This window comes from Accipiter gentilis, chromosome 10, assembly GCF_929443795.1.
Source record: "Accipiter gentilis chromosome 10, bAccGen1.1, whole genome shotgun sequence".
Classification (NCBI taxonomy): Eukaryota; Metazoa; Chordata; class Aves; order Accipitriformes; family Accipitridae; genus Astur; species Astur gentilis.
In genome coordinates, this window is record NC_064889.1 from 6,270,626 (window position 1) to 6,285,446 (window position 14,821).

General features: G+C 38.6%; 1 protein-coding gene across 3 annotated transcripts in view; it reads right to left on the reverse strand.

Annotated features, from left to right (window-relative positions):
* Positions 1 to 6,632: 6,632 nt before the first annotated feature.
* TLN2 (talin 2) overlaps positions 6,633 to 14,821 on the reverse strand; it is a 202,163-nt gene continuing 193,974 nt past the window's right edge. For all 3 annotated transcript variants that reach the window (XM_049812946.1, XM_049812945.1, XM_049812947.1), the window contains exons 55-58: positions 13,942 to 14,004; positions 13,660 to 13,842; positions 9,103 to 9,228; positions 6,633 to 8,149 (exon numbers count right to left, since the gene is read on the reverse strand). In XM_049812946.1, coding sequence (XP_049668903.1) covers positions 8,021 to 8,149; positions 9,103 to 9,228; positions 13,660 to 13,842; positions 13,942 to 14,004 — 501 coding nt within the window. In that variant the 3' untranslated portion in view covers positions 6,633 to 8,020. The remainder of the gene's footprint in view (positions 8,150 to 9,102; positions 9,229 to 13,659; positions 13,843 to 13,941; positions 14,005 to 14,821) is intronic.

Consider the following 14,821-nt stretch of genomic DNA (forward strand, 5'->3'; position numbering starts at 1 on the left):
AAATCTGTGCTAGCAGTTTAGAAATATAGTGTCATTTCAACTCATATATTGTTAAAAAATGCAAACAAAAGATGAATATTTAGAAGAGACAAAATACTCATGCTTATATAGCTGAAGGCAAAGAGTAGGTAATTGCAGACAGACCGGAATCATTAGTGTGGCATTCCTAATGTCTAAGTCTCACGTAACTGCAGATGACTAAAGGCATCTCTGAGTAAACTTCAAAACTGGTTCTGTGGCTAAAAGTGTCACACTAAAGGCTTCAGTACCTCAGGATTTTAATCATATTTTGCAGGAAGCTTTGGCAAAGCAGGAGGCTAATTTAAATAAGCTGCAAGAGCCTTGTCCAAAGTATTAAAGCTGTCACTTCTCTTGTAGAGGAAGTCAGAGAAAAATGCTGCGTTAAGTCCTTACTGACTGGAGGAGAACGGAAGGTGGTGCCTTAACAGAAGTGGTTACAACATAAGGCAAAGCCAAGACACTGAGCAGAGATTCTTGCAGATTAAATTCAACTCTGGAAGACAGGATGTTTGTCTAAAGCATTGGCAGTGAAAGATGGTTGTTCTTGGCACTAATCACAAACACTGTTTAAGTCCCTCTGCTATACAGTTACCAAAAAAGAATGCATTTGGTTTCTCTGTAACTGACAGAGTGCAGAAACATTAATGGGAGCAATAATGTAGACCAGTTAGTAACTAGATGGTAATATAAATATTAACCCTTTCCTAGATATGGCTACTACTGGTCTATCTAGTTCTTGGATCACAGGAACTTGACTGGCTATTACATTAAGTGCAACCTGCTCTGTGGATTTGAGCAAACCATCTCCCTTCCTGCAACATAATTTTGCCATCTGTAAAATAGGAGTGACTCATTTGTAGCGCTTCATGAACCACAAATAAGAAACGGTGTCTAAAAGCAGAGTATTCTTATTAATACTTGAAACCCACTATTGTGATTTTGGGATGGATATGATAGAGAAGGTGGTTCTAACTAGTAGCATGCAGTAAAGCATACGGGCCATGCATTGTCTCTTTAAGTGTCTGAAACACTGTCATTTAGGAAATCCATTAAGCATGGGCTTAATCCCATTTAGGTCAAGTTGAGGTAACTGTATTGCAGACAGATTATGAAGGAATTTATTTTTTTTAAGATACCGTAAGTATGTTTTTTTAAAATGCTCTAAGTATGTGCTACAGCATTTGGTGAACTGGGGCATAAATATCTTTTCTGTTTCAGGAGCAAGGCTGATGAAACTATTATCTGCCGGGACATCCTTAATAAAGTGCAATGTATTTATTGTCGGACTGGAAAACATACAAGACAGTACAAAAACGTATTTATAATATACCCACTGCCCCAGAATCTGACCACTCTTTCCAAGACTTAATCAGACCAACAGTTCAGTGACTTATGTTCAAGTATTTTAATCAATAACTTAGAATATACAATGCAATTTGAATGCAGAGATCATCAACTATAATGCTGGAAGAAACCTTTGTATTAACCTTTTTACTTGGTCAATTGCACCTTACAAAATACAAACAGCCACAAAGATGACCGATTTTGAACCATATTCAGAGAAGGTGGAGCATAGTACAGGCAATTATTCTAAAACAAAAGGATTATACTAACAGCCTAGAAGGTACCCAAAATTGATCTGCGTGGGATTGAAGATTCCAACCAGTATTATTAAATTTAGTACTTTAAGAGCAAGAACTGTATTAAGAAAATAGCCAGCAACATTTTTTCACTGTCCTAATGCACTATCTTTTCCACGGACTTCAAAATGCTTCTGAGACTGCTAAATTAACATTTGATTTGGTACCATTAGTGAATTTTCATCTTCAAAAGTTCTGAACTTCCAAACTTAATGCTCCATGTATATTTTTAATAAAGAGATTTTGACTTTATAGCAATACTGGTTATGGGTAAACATGCCAAAAGAAACTCTCTTCACCTGGGAATAAACCCTCACAGTGGACATTTTAGGATGCCAAGAAGTCACCAGCCCCTACTATCCACTTTAAAAATAAACAGATATACTTAAAGAAAATAACCAGTAGGGAAATAAAGTCATGTTTGTTATATAAGCTTTACATTATCCAAATTAGGCATGGATAAACCCCACATATTAGTATTTCTCCTGTGACACTAGACATAACTGACTGACTTGCACAGGTGGAAAACTTAGTATGTAAATTGTTAAAAGGTGCTTGAGGAAGAAAGAGTCCAGTTCTCACAAATGCTCAGAACATAAGAGAAAGGGAAAAGCAAAGGAACTTGTAAAGAAAGATAAGGTCAAAAGGGATCCAAGCATGTAAAAAATCGTGGTTTAATTTTTAAGTCTTTAGGCATTACTGAGCAAGCACAAAGAATTAACTTCCCTAGAGTCTCTAAAGTAGTGCCTAGAACGTTTTCAACACAAATTAAAATCGTGCTGCACAGAAAATAAGAACAGACAGCAAACTCACCAAATGCTTTTCTCTAGTAGTTTAATATATCTATATTAAAAGATTTTAATAGATATTTTAAAATATTTTAGCCTAAAACATGCCTAGGGCCTCTTTAGCTTCCATTTAAATATTCAGCTAATCAACCCTAAAAGATGAGCTTCTTAAGTCTTGTTTCTGTCATGGAGAATATATGGAGGAAAGCTACCATATAATCGGAGACATGGTATACACATCTGGTGATGGATCCACTTGATGAGCACACAGAATATCAGAAAGATCCCACTTTGACATGAATGCAGTCATGCCAAAACAGCCCCTGCTGGTAGCAACATCCAACTAGTTAGAATGCAACTGATCAATAGCAAGATTTCTGGCATAGATTTCATATGGAGAATTGAAGTAGCCTAACTGTACGTACACACACAGAGTTATATCTGACATTGAAAAATGTTGAATGAAATGGAAATCGTAAAATATATACAAGCAAAACTAGCTTTCCCCCCACAAAAAACCAACACCACCAAGCATCCAACAGCCTTGAATAAGCGGTGTTTGACTTTTGTATATATGTATGAGGTTAACATACTTTATTTTAAGGATATTGACTGGTCACTAACATATATCACAAAGTAAGCATCCATAGTTTTGTCTATGCAGCAGAGCTTTAAATAGAACGTTCTCCTCTATCACCTGGAAATTCTGCCTTTTCCCAGCCTTGCAGATAGATACAACTGCTGCCTTATTTTGCTTAAGGAGCAAAATGATCCTTTGTATAATCAGTGCAACACGTCACAAATACCTACACGCAGAAAAAAAGGAATTCCTTCAAGGACTTATTGTTGGTGAAGACAAAAATAAAATATATTATTTATTTTTGTGGCCAGATAAATACTATACATAATGGTGTGGCAGCATGACTACAAACTCCTTTGTGCCTTTCTTGGGGTTAAAACTTTTAAGAGGAAAGGAAAACATTAAAGTGAGTGTTCAACCCCCTGGGAACTCCAGCATATAATTACAAAACTGTCTTGAACAGAAGGTTCTTTCACTGCAACAAAGTGTACTAATTTGAGAAAAAACAGAAGTCTTTACCGCTTTATTAATTTTAAAAAGTTTAAAAAGTGACAAAATAGCACTTATTTGTAGCTCAATAAATGACAGATCGTAATCTTTAGGCAAAATGAATCATGTTGCCAGATATGAACTCTCATGGGTATAGCATTTCCACACCGTAGAACGTGGGGTTGCTTCAGCCTGCCCCTTGAACTGGGCCACGTCTAGTTTAGATCGATTCTCTTCTTGTTAAATTTCTCTGGCGCTGAAACATTGCAGCCCAAAACTCCTCTGCAGTATCTGCTTTATGCAGTGGCTAGGCAGATCACACAGAGCTTGGCACAATCTTTACCGTGCCTTCAGGAGACCTCTCTGTAGCTCACAAGCAGCAGGCTGAAAATAGCAATACACAAAGGTCAGGACTTGAGTTTGTTGACTCCAACTAGGCAGTATCAGATTGAGGGGCCTAACCTGATACCAGGCAGCTGACATAGGGGATACTCTGCTCTGCCAGAATTATTGAAACTACCAGCTACTGATGAACACTGCTTGTGTTGTGCCTCAGTACCAGGTCCTCCTGCCCAGCGCTGACCGAAGCGGTGCGAGTTTGGCAGTGCGTCCCCCTGACCACCATGATGAAAGTAGGGATGTTGCCTCTTGGGCTGAAGTACACCTGCATGGCTCCAGCCAGTGCTGCGTGCACCTAGGGACATTCGCTCGAGGATCTCTGCATGGCTCTCCACTCAACAATGCGTTATGCCATGGAGAGTTCACACATTAAAGGAAGAGTAAGTAGCTCATGAGCCAGATCCAGTCTGTGCATCTGTCTAACTCCAAACTAATTTATCAGACTTCATTGCAGGTACTCTGATCAGGCAAACCAGCAATTTGTAAGAGACCTGTAACACACGTGACCAAACAGTTTCTCCATTTGGCATCATAAATTTTGTGCCACAGAAACGCGTTGTTCCATTAACACGAACAACCACAATGTATGTTAATGTATACTACTGTGAATACGGAAAAGCAGGTTTCAGGAATCATGACAATTAATGGGTGGACAACTCTGTTAATCACGATGCAGTTACATAAGGAGAAAACTTTCATAGTATAAGGCATAAAAAAATTTAAATCCAAAACCAGAGATTAAAAAAAAAAAAAAAAGTAGGGAAGATAAATGTAGTGATGGCACATGCCATACTCCTGGGGTGAATATCTTATCAGTTTGGACTGATTAAAAGCAAAAATGTGCTCATGAGCTAAACATATTTACATTGAAGAGGTTTCTAGATTATGTATTCATCCCCTCATTAGGAGTTAAGTAATGAAGATGCAGAAAATCAAAGGGAAAGGGACAGATGAAACAAGAGTCTAGCCTTCAATTTTTGCTTTAAAACTTTTCTTACTTTGAGGCTTCTGATGTAGAAGTTTAGACAAATGATAAAATGTTCAACTTATTTTCTGAGTAGTTGGGGAAATGACACTAGACTATTTGTACACAAATGACTTTGAGGCATTTTGCTTTTAATTTGCATACAATTCCTTAAAGTGAATTCCACATGAAGAAGGGTGAGATACAACAGAGCTCGTTTACCATTTCACAAGTTAACAGAACAAAGTAAGCATCTGTCCTTCTTATTAACTAGCTTCCATCCCTTACTCCAACTTGTCACTTCCTGGTGCAAGTGTCCATGCGGAATAAATGCATGGACTAGTTCCAAACTCCACAGATGTTCACATGCGGACTTCAGTCATAATACTGCAAATTATAACAGCAAGAAAAAACTGAAACAGAAAGACTTTAGATGAGCTTATATTCTCTTAATGTTTCCCAAATGAAGACCCAAAATTCAGAGTAAAAAAATACTTCAGTTGTTCAGCTCAGCTACTCATCTGACTGTGGTTCCTCTATGGAGCACATTGCTAGGGAGAAAAAAGAACAATACTTCCTGTCAAATAAGAGGGGGCATTAAATCAGAAATAGAGAGGTCTCTAAATAACTGTGCTAAAATGGACTTCCCAAACATATTTATCTGGAACACAATTGGAGCATACTCTTTCCTTGTACATACTGATAAAGTTTTCTAGCTATACAATTTCCACACAGAGTTGCATTTGACCAGGCTTTTGGCTTCTTTCAAACTGGCAAATACCATCCTGATCAAAATTTATTTCAACATTATTATACCTACAATAAAATATTGGCATGGTGCTAAGGACAGCATCTTCTTTCTTCATGACTAATGAGACCAAATAATAGGTTAAACACAGGTTGAAAGGGAAGCAGTAACACATCTGTCTTGCAGATCTTTCCGGAAAGAGATGGGAATGTGAGAAAGAGCCATAAACTGCAAAGATGCTGGACCTACAAACTGCAGCAGAAAATCCCTATCACTAGAGCTGTCTTTATTTAGGTCTTACAGCAATAAACGCCAGTTTAGCCTTCTGCCTAGAAATTTACAGGAAGCCTTTTTTTTAGTGTAGGAATTCTTAAGACTGAGATTCTGTGACACTGCTAACAGTGAATTGAGTGGAAAAAAAATCAAATCAGTTCTGCTGAAGTGGAAAATTACAGAACTCTGAATTGCATGTCTCTGATAGTAAACATTTGCATACGCACACAAGCCTACAAATCACAGCACATCTGTTGATGCCAGTGATTCCATTTGGGATTTGCCAATTTTTTCCTCATGACTGCGGATTCTCCAGCAGCTCTACTGAGTCTGAAATATGTCAGTACCAGAGAAGAGACTCTAACAATAAAAATCTTTGTACACTTTAATATTTATTAATTCTCTAGTAATTTTTTGCTATATATTGAACACTAGTGTGACAAAATTCCTGATAATTCTATCTCATGCAGGTAACTTAAATGAGGAGTTAGCACTATCTAAACTGGTAAACCTACCACTAGGGGGGTTAATTTTGAGTCTACAAGACAAGTATTTCTGCAACAATGACAACTAGGTGGGTATGCATGTAACATAACAGGCTCAGCTGAATGTACTTGGCAGGCATCTAAATGACAGCACAGCCTTCAGAAGGACTAGACTCGGCAACATCCTTTGACCTAAATAGACTTGACGTTGTTTAAGAGGGGTCGAGTGGAGTTGGAGGCATGTTGGAAATTGTTGTTAGGAGAGATGGTGTTTCTGTAGTTAGTCAAATAGTTTAGCTTTTGCTAGTTAAAGTTGCTGTGATGTGTTCTTTCTTTGACAGGGTAAAATGTGTTACTCACTCTACCCATATTGCTATTGTTTAGGTCACAACAGAGATATTGAGAGCATACCGTACCTTTCTGCAGTTGAAGACAAAGATTGCTGATAGATTGCTGCTATTCCTTCTCTGCAATTCCTTGGTGAGTACATTTTCATCAATACCAACTATGAAAACAAATTCCCTAGAATCCAGATTTTTAAAAAATATATTACAGGAAAAGTCTACTTGTAAATCACTTATTCTTTTCTCCTACAATACCCACAGGTTTCAAAACAAAATAATTATAAATGAAATTATTAAAAGAATAGCAAGACTTGTGATAATCTTTTGTTGTACTGGGCATTTCCCTTTTTTAACTAACATACATTCTAACAGAAATCCCACAGTACAAACCAGATAACTTCAATTAAAAAACAAAATGCAAACTATTCAGTCTAATGTTAGAGCATGTGTATGTGTGTATAATACTGTAAAAGTAGTCACACATTAGAGGTATATAATTGAAACAGCATTTTCCTTCATGAACCTGCTATTATTGAGGCAGTGACAAGGTTTCCATTTCTTTGTTTTCTGAGCTCTTTAAAGAATGGCTATTGCCACATTTTGTAAACCTAAATACTGTACAAGCAGAAGCTTGTTAGTATCAGGTAAGGAGTAATACTACTAGTGCAAACAGGTGCAGAGACAATTCCTCCAGTTTTGGGGTGAACGAGCTATATAACACTGAAAGAGGACAGGCATCTTCTTCAGACCCACACTCATGCGTGTTTCTCCACTCAGACATACATCCTTCTCCATCTTGGTCTTCTTTTTACAAGGGTAGTTGGGGGACAACCACCAGCTCATGTGGTATTTATCACATGAAAGATTTCTTCACTTTTTTCATATTAATATTATGAATGTTTTATAACAAGTCAAGGAACGATAAATACCTCAAGCATCAGGAAAGTGACAATAATACTGACTTAGTATCTTTAGTAAAAAGTGAAACATTCTCTCCTGAGTCAAGAAAGGAACAGGAATGATGAACCTAACACTGTACCATTATTTGATCATCATGCACTTCAGCTGACCAGATGAGAAAGAACAAGTGTTTATTGCCCTCTGCTCATCCAAAGTTACGACAGGCAGTTTATTTAGGTAAGTGCTTGGCATACCAGAATGTTGTCAGAGCAGTTCTCACTGTACTGTCCCCCTTTAGCTTATTTCTTTAAAAGACAAAGGAAAAAAAGGAAAAAAAAAAAAGGAAAAAGAGAAAAAAAAAAAAAGCAAAAGAAGAAAATCTCAGCAGGTTAACCCTCGTCTTCTCTGAGCTCTGTAGGTAGAAATTTGTATTGCTGTTGGCGGATCTGAGCCAGTTTTTTCCTTGCCTCTTCCAGCTCTCTTTCCTTCTTCAACATTTCTTCTTGGGCTGCAATGATCTAGAAAACAGAAGCATGAATTATGACAGCAAGGAATACCGTCTGTACAACAAGATTTCTTTCTCCAAGACACCAGTCACAGCTAGGCCTTGAGCATTCTTCAGAGAAGCACCAAGTTTTAATTACTTCAGCAAGAATTGCTCAATTTTTTTTACATTCCAGGACTACGCCATCAAGAACAGTATCATATTCCCACTTGTTTCTTAAAGAGAACTAAAAAAAGAAAAAAAGAATCTACCAGCATAGTTTTACCATACATCCATAACAGATTTTATAGTGCTGTGCTCCCCCAACATTCATCGGGGTGAGGGGTTAGCACATGTAGTAAAATTGAACACTCATTCCTGCAGGTATCCGCAGTATTTTCCTGCATCTCAAAATGCCAAAGGAAAAATGACAGTACTACAGACATGCAGAAATGATAAATTTAAGTATCTTTTAAGTAGTGACCATAGTATGTGGTGTTCCTCATTCACAACAGTGAATCCAGAAGTTGGTACAACCTCAAAGCCTTGGAATCTATTTTTAAATACTGTTATTATTTCCCCATATTTATTATGGTCACAGTAATGAAGTGTCATCAGTTCTTAACTCTCACTCTCTATTTCTTCGATTATATACATAAAAACTAGTATTCTACTAAGTTTTGGGAATATTTAAAGTACGTAAGAGGAGTTTGAAAAGAACCATTAACTTAATCAGAACAAACATAAAAGATACTGGACAATGGTAACTGCTATTATGGTAAATGCTCAATGAAGAAGTGCAGACATCTTACAGCATATCACTTTGCTGTTCCATCAGTGGTTACCTAACAGTAAGGCATTAAGTAATTTATCATAGATTTCCACAGATTTGTCTAGCCTGCAATGCAGCAGATGGACATTGTAACACTATGCTACATTTCTGTGATAGTTTTTCCTCTGCTTTACTTCTTGGGTGATTGTACCAACCTGAGCAATGCCACCCACAAACTTTGTTTTGACCACAACGTCATCATCCTCTGCTTTCCCAAATGCTGCTTTTTGGGCCGCCCTGACAAGATTGTCTGATGCTCGCTTGACAGCATTCCCTGCAGCCTTTGAAAAAGACAAAAGAAATTTAGTAATAACAAAATTGCATAACTAACATGGATTCACGTAAGCATCAAAACTAAAACGTCTTTGCTTGACTACACAGGAAAGGTGTGTTTTGTTTTGTTTTTCCCAGTGAAAAGCAAATTAATCTTTCAAAATCAATGGTACAGAGAGGAACACAATTCCTTTATTTAAGAAGCGGGAAGTTGGGAAAGTCACAGATGAGATTTATTTGTCCCCCTACTCTGAAATAAGACAGTGGATGAAATCACAAGTTATGTTACGCACAATACTAATGAGTTTGGGGTGGGTTTTTTTGAAAAAGAACAGAAAGTGAAAGCTAAACTATAAAGTATAGAGAAACATTTTAAGGCAATGAAGTTTTAAATTAATAGACTTTCATCAGGGCAAATTAGCCACTTACACAGCCATGATTATCTCACATTTAAACTTTTATTTCCTTAAAAATTCTCAGATTTCTAAAGATAAACAGTCAAACATTTGTAATACATCTTTTGTTGTCTAAACTGAGTAGTGTCAGCAATTGTGCATCAAAAGAAAAAGGTAACTAAGCTACCTGCATTGACAAAGCTATCTCTGCTATGCATATTGGCAGCAGAAATTCCACACTGCACACTCAGTAATGATCATGTCCACAGGCACTGGTTTAATGGATACAGAGGAGGATACCAGAGGAGCGGCTTTGGAATCTCCTACTGTGACACCCATGGCAATGAGTGGAAGAAGAGTCCCTGTCACAAACAAAATGCAAGCCTCTCTTCTACTAATGCTAATAGATAGAGCTGGCACCTTTTTTGAAGCACTGAGGTCTTGGAGACCATGGGCTAGGAAATATCCTGTGCAGACAGGTGACGGTAGTATAGGGCTCAGCATCGTAAGATCTGGCACTGAATTTGCTCCAGTGTACTAAGAGCTGGTGAAAGTGGCGGAAAGCTGCCTCTGGGAGAAAAACAGTCCATGGTTTAATGGGTACTGCACATGGTGGTGTAAATGAGATCTTTCATATACCACTGGCAGTCCTTTAAATTTGTGAGTCCCAGGTGTCTTATGTCTGATATTTTGTATTTTAAATTGGTTGCTACACCAAAATTTGACCTATGCCTCCTTCTTGGCTCTTACTGGAATCCTCCTCCTTTCCACCTCTTTATCTATTCATCACTGTCAGGACAGAGAGGAAAAGAAACTTCTGGGCTGATGGGGACTTAACGCTAAAAAGGGTCACGGGTCACTCTGAGGGATTAATTGGGAGAACCAGCTATGTTTGCTACTCAATTATACATACAAATACTGAAAGGTGGGCCCCCAAATGTATTTCAAGTGCTTTAGCAAAGAAACAGCTTTAGAGAATGGGACAGAGCACCAAAGATATTTCCACCTCCTGAGCAAGAGGAACACCTAGATCACCTGTTACCATGGGTAAGTCTTCAGTGCACAGTGGAGTGCTATGGAGAAGTATCTTACTGAATTATGAAGAATTTAGTTGAGATACCAGAAGCAACATTTCATCACCACTCTTGAAGTAACATAGCCTGGTCAAAGTGACCCAAATTTATTGCTATTCAAACTGACGTCTGTATTGCCGCACAGCGGTACTTTGTAGCAGGTACTCTCAAGAGCAACTGAATGCTTCATGAAGAGAAGGATATGAATGGTTAAATCTTGCTAGAACGCCTGCACTGGGAAGGTGCCTGTCCTGTAAATTAAATTTGAGACGTGTGCTGCAGGAGTGGATTTGCATGTCATTCAGCTGTTTATACTGTGTGGATTTAAACCTGCAGAAGCAGGTTGGGTCAGACATAGGTACAGCTGTCCTAGCTTAATCTACTGCCCAGGAACTGTTAATTAGACTGTAAAGGTTTACATGGGGTCAAGGAGGACTGGATAAATTAAGAGGAGAAAACCACTGAGGGTTACTAAAGATACAGAACCTGCATCCAGCTTGGGAAGTTCCTGAGTTGAAAATGATTGGAATCTAACAACATAGTAGAGAATAGTATCACGTATGCTTACTCTTTTCTTACTTGCTTCCCTAAGCATTTCCTAGTGGCCACTGCTGGAATCAGGATACAGGTTGGGCTTAATGAACTTCTGGTCTGATCCAGTAAGGCTGTTCTCTTATTAAATGCTAAACCCGAGTATCTAACAGCAAATCAGTCAACACCAACAATAAACAACATTAATGCCTTCACAATGTGCAGAAAAAGGGTAGCGTTGCAGTGTTGTGACAGGCAGTGAGAGAGAACAGTAGAAGAGTTCTCTGTCCCATGGTTCCTGACGTCCCCAGGTGTTATATGTGCTGAGAACACTGGTTCCCACACAGGCCACTGGCCAAGACAGCCTGCTCTCACATGCTGGAGACACACTGGCACTAGGAGGGGAAGCCACAATGGACCAGCTCTGAACCTCCCCCTCTCCTCCCCCCCCAGTCCTATTCCATATTTCGAGCTTCATCTCCCTTTCAGTTTAACTCCCTTCCCACCTGAAATGACCCAAAGACAAATTATTTGAAATTTGCTCTGCTCAGTCTGGAGCTCATCCAAAGAGATTGGAAACATTTCCATCTGTTTCATTTAAGTTTTAGAACAGACTCTGTAACAGTGCATTCCAAGTTAGCATTCATGGGAAATGCAGTTCCAATGTCTTCTCCCAAAGCTTGCAGTTGTTTGTGTGGTAGGAAACAAAACTAATATACTCAAACTCCTGAACTTAAGCTACTGATTAAAGCTATGCGAAAACATTTGTGTGGGGGCCAAAGCCAGCTGAAAAGCCTCAGTAGTTTTGGCAAATCCACCAGTAAAAATATTTGGTAGACATCAACTCACTGTTTGTGCTATGATAAAGGACATTATTTCCAAGTGCAAACTGCTTTTCCCTTCATTCTTCCTTTTGGGACTAATACAAAGCTTGGTAAAGTGGCAAAGTTCAATTTCAGTCGTGGTTAGGCTTGTTTCCTTTTCACATTCCCTTCCAGCTTTTCACATTCAATGTCTATTTAGTAATATTTGCCTACAGTGACTGAGTACCCTTAATTTCCTGGCAGAGCTGAGAAAACACAGTCTCTAGTACTTTATTTTATTCATGTTTCTATTATTTGTTCCACATTTAAAATTCCTTCAGACCCATCTTGGCATGTGGATATTAAAGTGCAGGTTGCATTACAGTCAGAACTATCTTTCAGTTACTGATAGCTCCCCCACAGATCCTTCACAAAGTCAATCTATATGAATCTACTATAAAGCACTTAAAACTGTCTCATCCCTAGAGATAACATTACCACTGTTTTCTATAGAAACAAACAGATTTTTCCACACACTCATACATTTATTTTTTCCTCCTAAATATTTAATCCATTCCTCTTGCTCACACAGATACTTAGTCATATGTATTTGTTGGACTTGGTTCTACCTATCCATACATGAACCGTTATACTGAATGTCCATTAGTAGCATCTGTACAAATAAGAGAAAAAGGGGAAATTTCGCTATCACCAAAGACACTCCATGTTGATAGTATGAAAAAAGGAGCTGGAATAGTTCTTACATTCCAGGCTCAGCCTGCAGAACAGGATGTCAGAGAAGGCTGTAGTAATTTTTAAAATGAACACCCTTAAACAAAACTTCTGAAGACATTAGATTTTACCTGTTGTAAAACAGTGTTAATTCAGTAACAGTTCAGAGAAGCTCAATATGAAATGGATGAGTAATGTAAAAGGGAACCACTTTCATGTAAAAAATTAAATCAGACTTTAGTTGAGTGAGAAGTTGCATCAGTTTCTGTTCTTGTTTTTGTCCAACAATGATTCTCCATTTTAGAAATGTTCTATCTACAATTGCTGTCTCTTGACTCCTAGAAACAACGGAAAACTGACCACAACCCAGGCTGGCACTTAGGCAAGTACTTTGTTGAACATATGCGTAATCTTGCAGAAGTCAGAACAATTCTCATGTGCAACCAAGTTAAGTGTGCTTACCTGTTTGCAAGCTCACTGGGAGTCTAACTGAATGCAGAATAATTGCAGAGAAACCAACTATACTCAGTTGCTATAGAAATGCATGTAGTAAACGTTCTCAGCACGTGTATTCCCGTGGCTTATCCTGAGTATGAATCTATCAGTATTGCACCTAAACCAGGGCTTGGCACAGGCCAGTCAACATTTGCATCTCTGAACATCTTTTAAAAATGAAAAATAAAACAAGCAGTGAAGTGAGCTGTAGCTGCTGAATAATGACAAATGCACATCACTTCACCCTTGATAAATGAAAGTGCCCCAGAATCCCACAAGGAAAAAAAAACCTGAACAGAATTCTGAAAATTCAAGAAACTATTCCTAAAATTCAGGGTTTGTTCACGCAGTGCTAAAACAGTATTTACATAGCACTACTATGGGTTTTCAGTAATTAAGAACACAAGTACCTGTAGCCTCCTCATGGCTTCAGAGTCATGATCAGCCTTCACTTTGCAAGCCACAAGCAACTGTGCTGTAGAAGCTGCCACTTGTTTGGCAGATGATATGAGCTTCTCCTCACTAGCGTGGCCTTGTACTGAGGCATTAGCTGCTTCACAGAGATTGCTGGTTGCAGCTGCCACCATTCGGGCCTAGAAGACAGTAAAAAAAAAAAAGTCACTGTGTATTCTCACAGGATATTGTTTCTTCAGAGAAGGTGCTAGTTTCCCTTAAGAGGAGGAGTTACTCACAGCGGAAATAAGTCCCTGAGACCACTGTCCATCATCAGCTGCATTTGCAGGGATTGCTCCAACCTGAAAAAACAGTTCAGAGATGGCTTACAATGAGACAGAAAATACAGTTGCTTTGTCTCAGATTTAGACAAACAGTAATCCATGAAAAAAGGAAACACCTGTGACTGTGGCCAGCACATACAGGAGCAGAAAATCCAACTGAAAGTTAGTTGTCAGCATAAGTGTGCTTCCAACACACATCTGCCTGCTCATGTAGTGTCCAACTTGGTACACTGCTTGAATTGCCCCATCCTTGGAACATGTATTGAAGTCCCAGAGTAATGATTGTTGCAGCCAAGACTTTGGCCTAAGCAACAGTCGTAATAGTAGCTCCTAATCTCCTGGCCTTTAAAATAAGTTATTTCTGTCTCCACAACACATCTGGATTTACATCATTCCTGAATCTCTTCTGACTCTGGCACTACGGGAAGGTACAAACCAGAAAGGTCTGCAGGGAATTCCCCTAACTCCCTTTGTGCCTAAAATGGCATTTGAGGAAAGCAGCCCATTTTTCTGCATGGCTCATCTACTGAAGTGTTCATGGCATCAGCAGTACTAGCAACAACCAGGAGACAGTTTTCTTCCCACGTCAGATGAAAACAATGAAATAAAATTCTACAGCTGGTTGCCAGCACGCACCCCCCCACACCCCCAGCTGCCTGGGTCTGGGAGTTTTTGGGAGAGATGGTGGAAGATGTGAAATATGAACATGGTCCAGAAACTTGTTGCATTTTAAAAGAAATGGTAACAGGGATTAATGCATAATCAGGATCCCAGGGATCAGAATCAAATCCTTATGTGTAGCATCAACATGAACAGAAAATGTGTTCTCTCATAG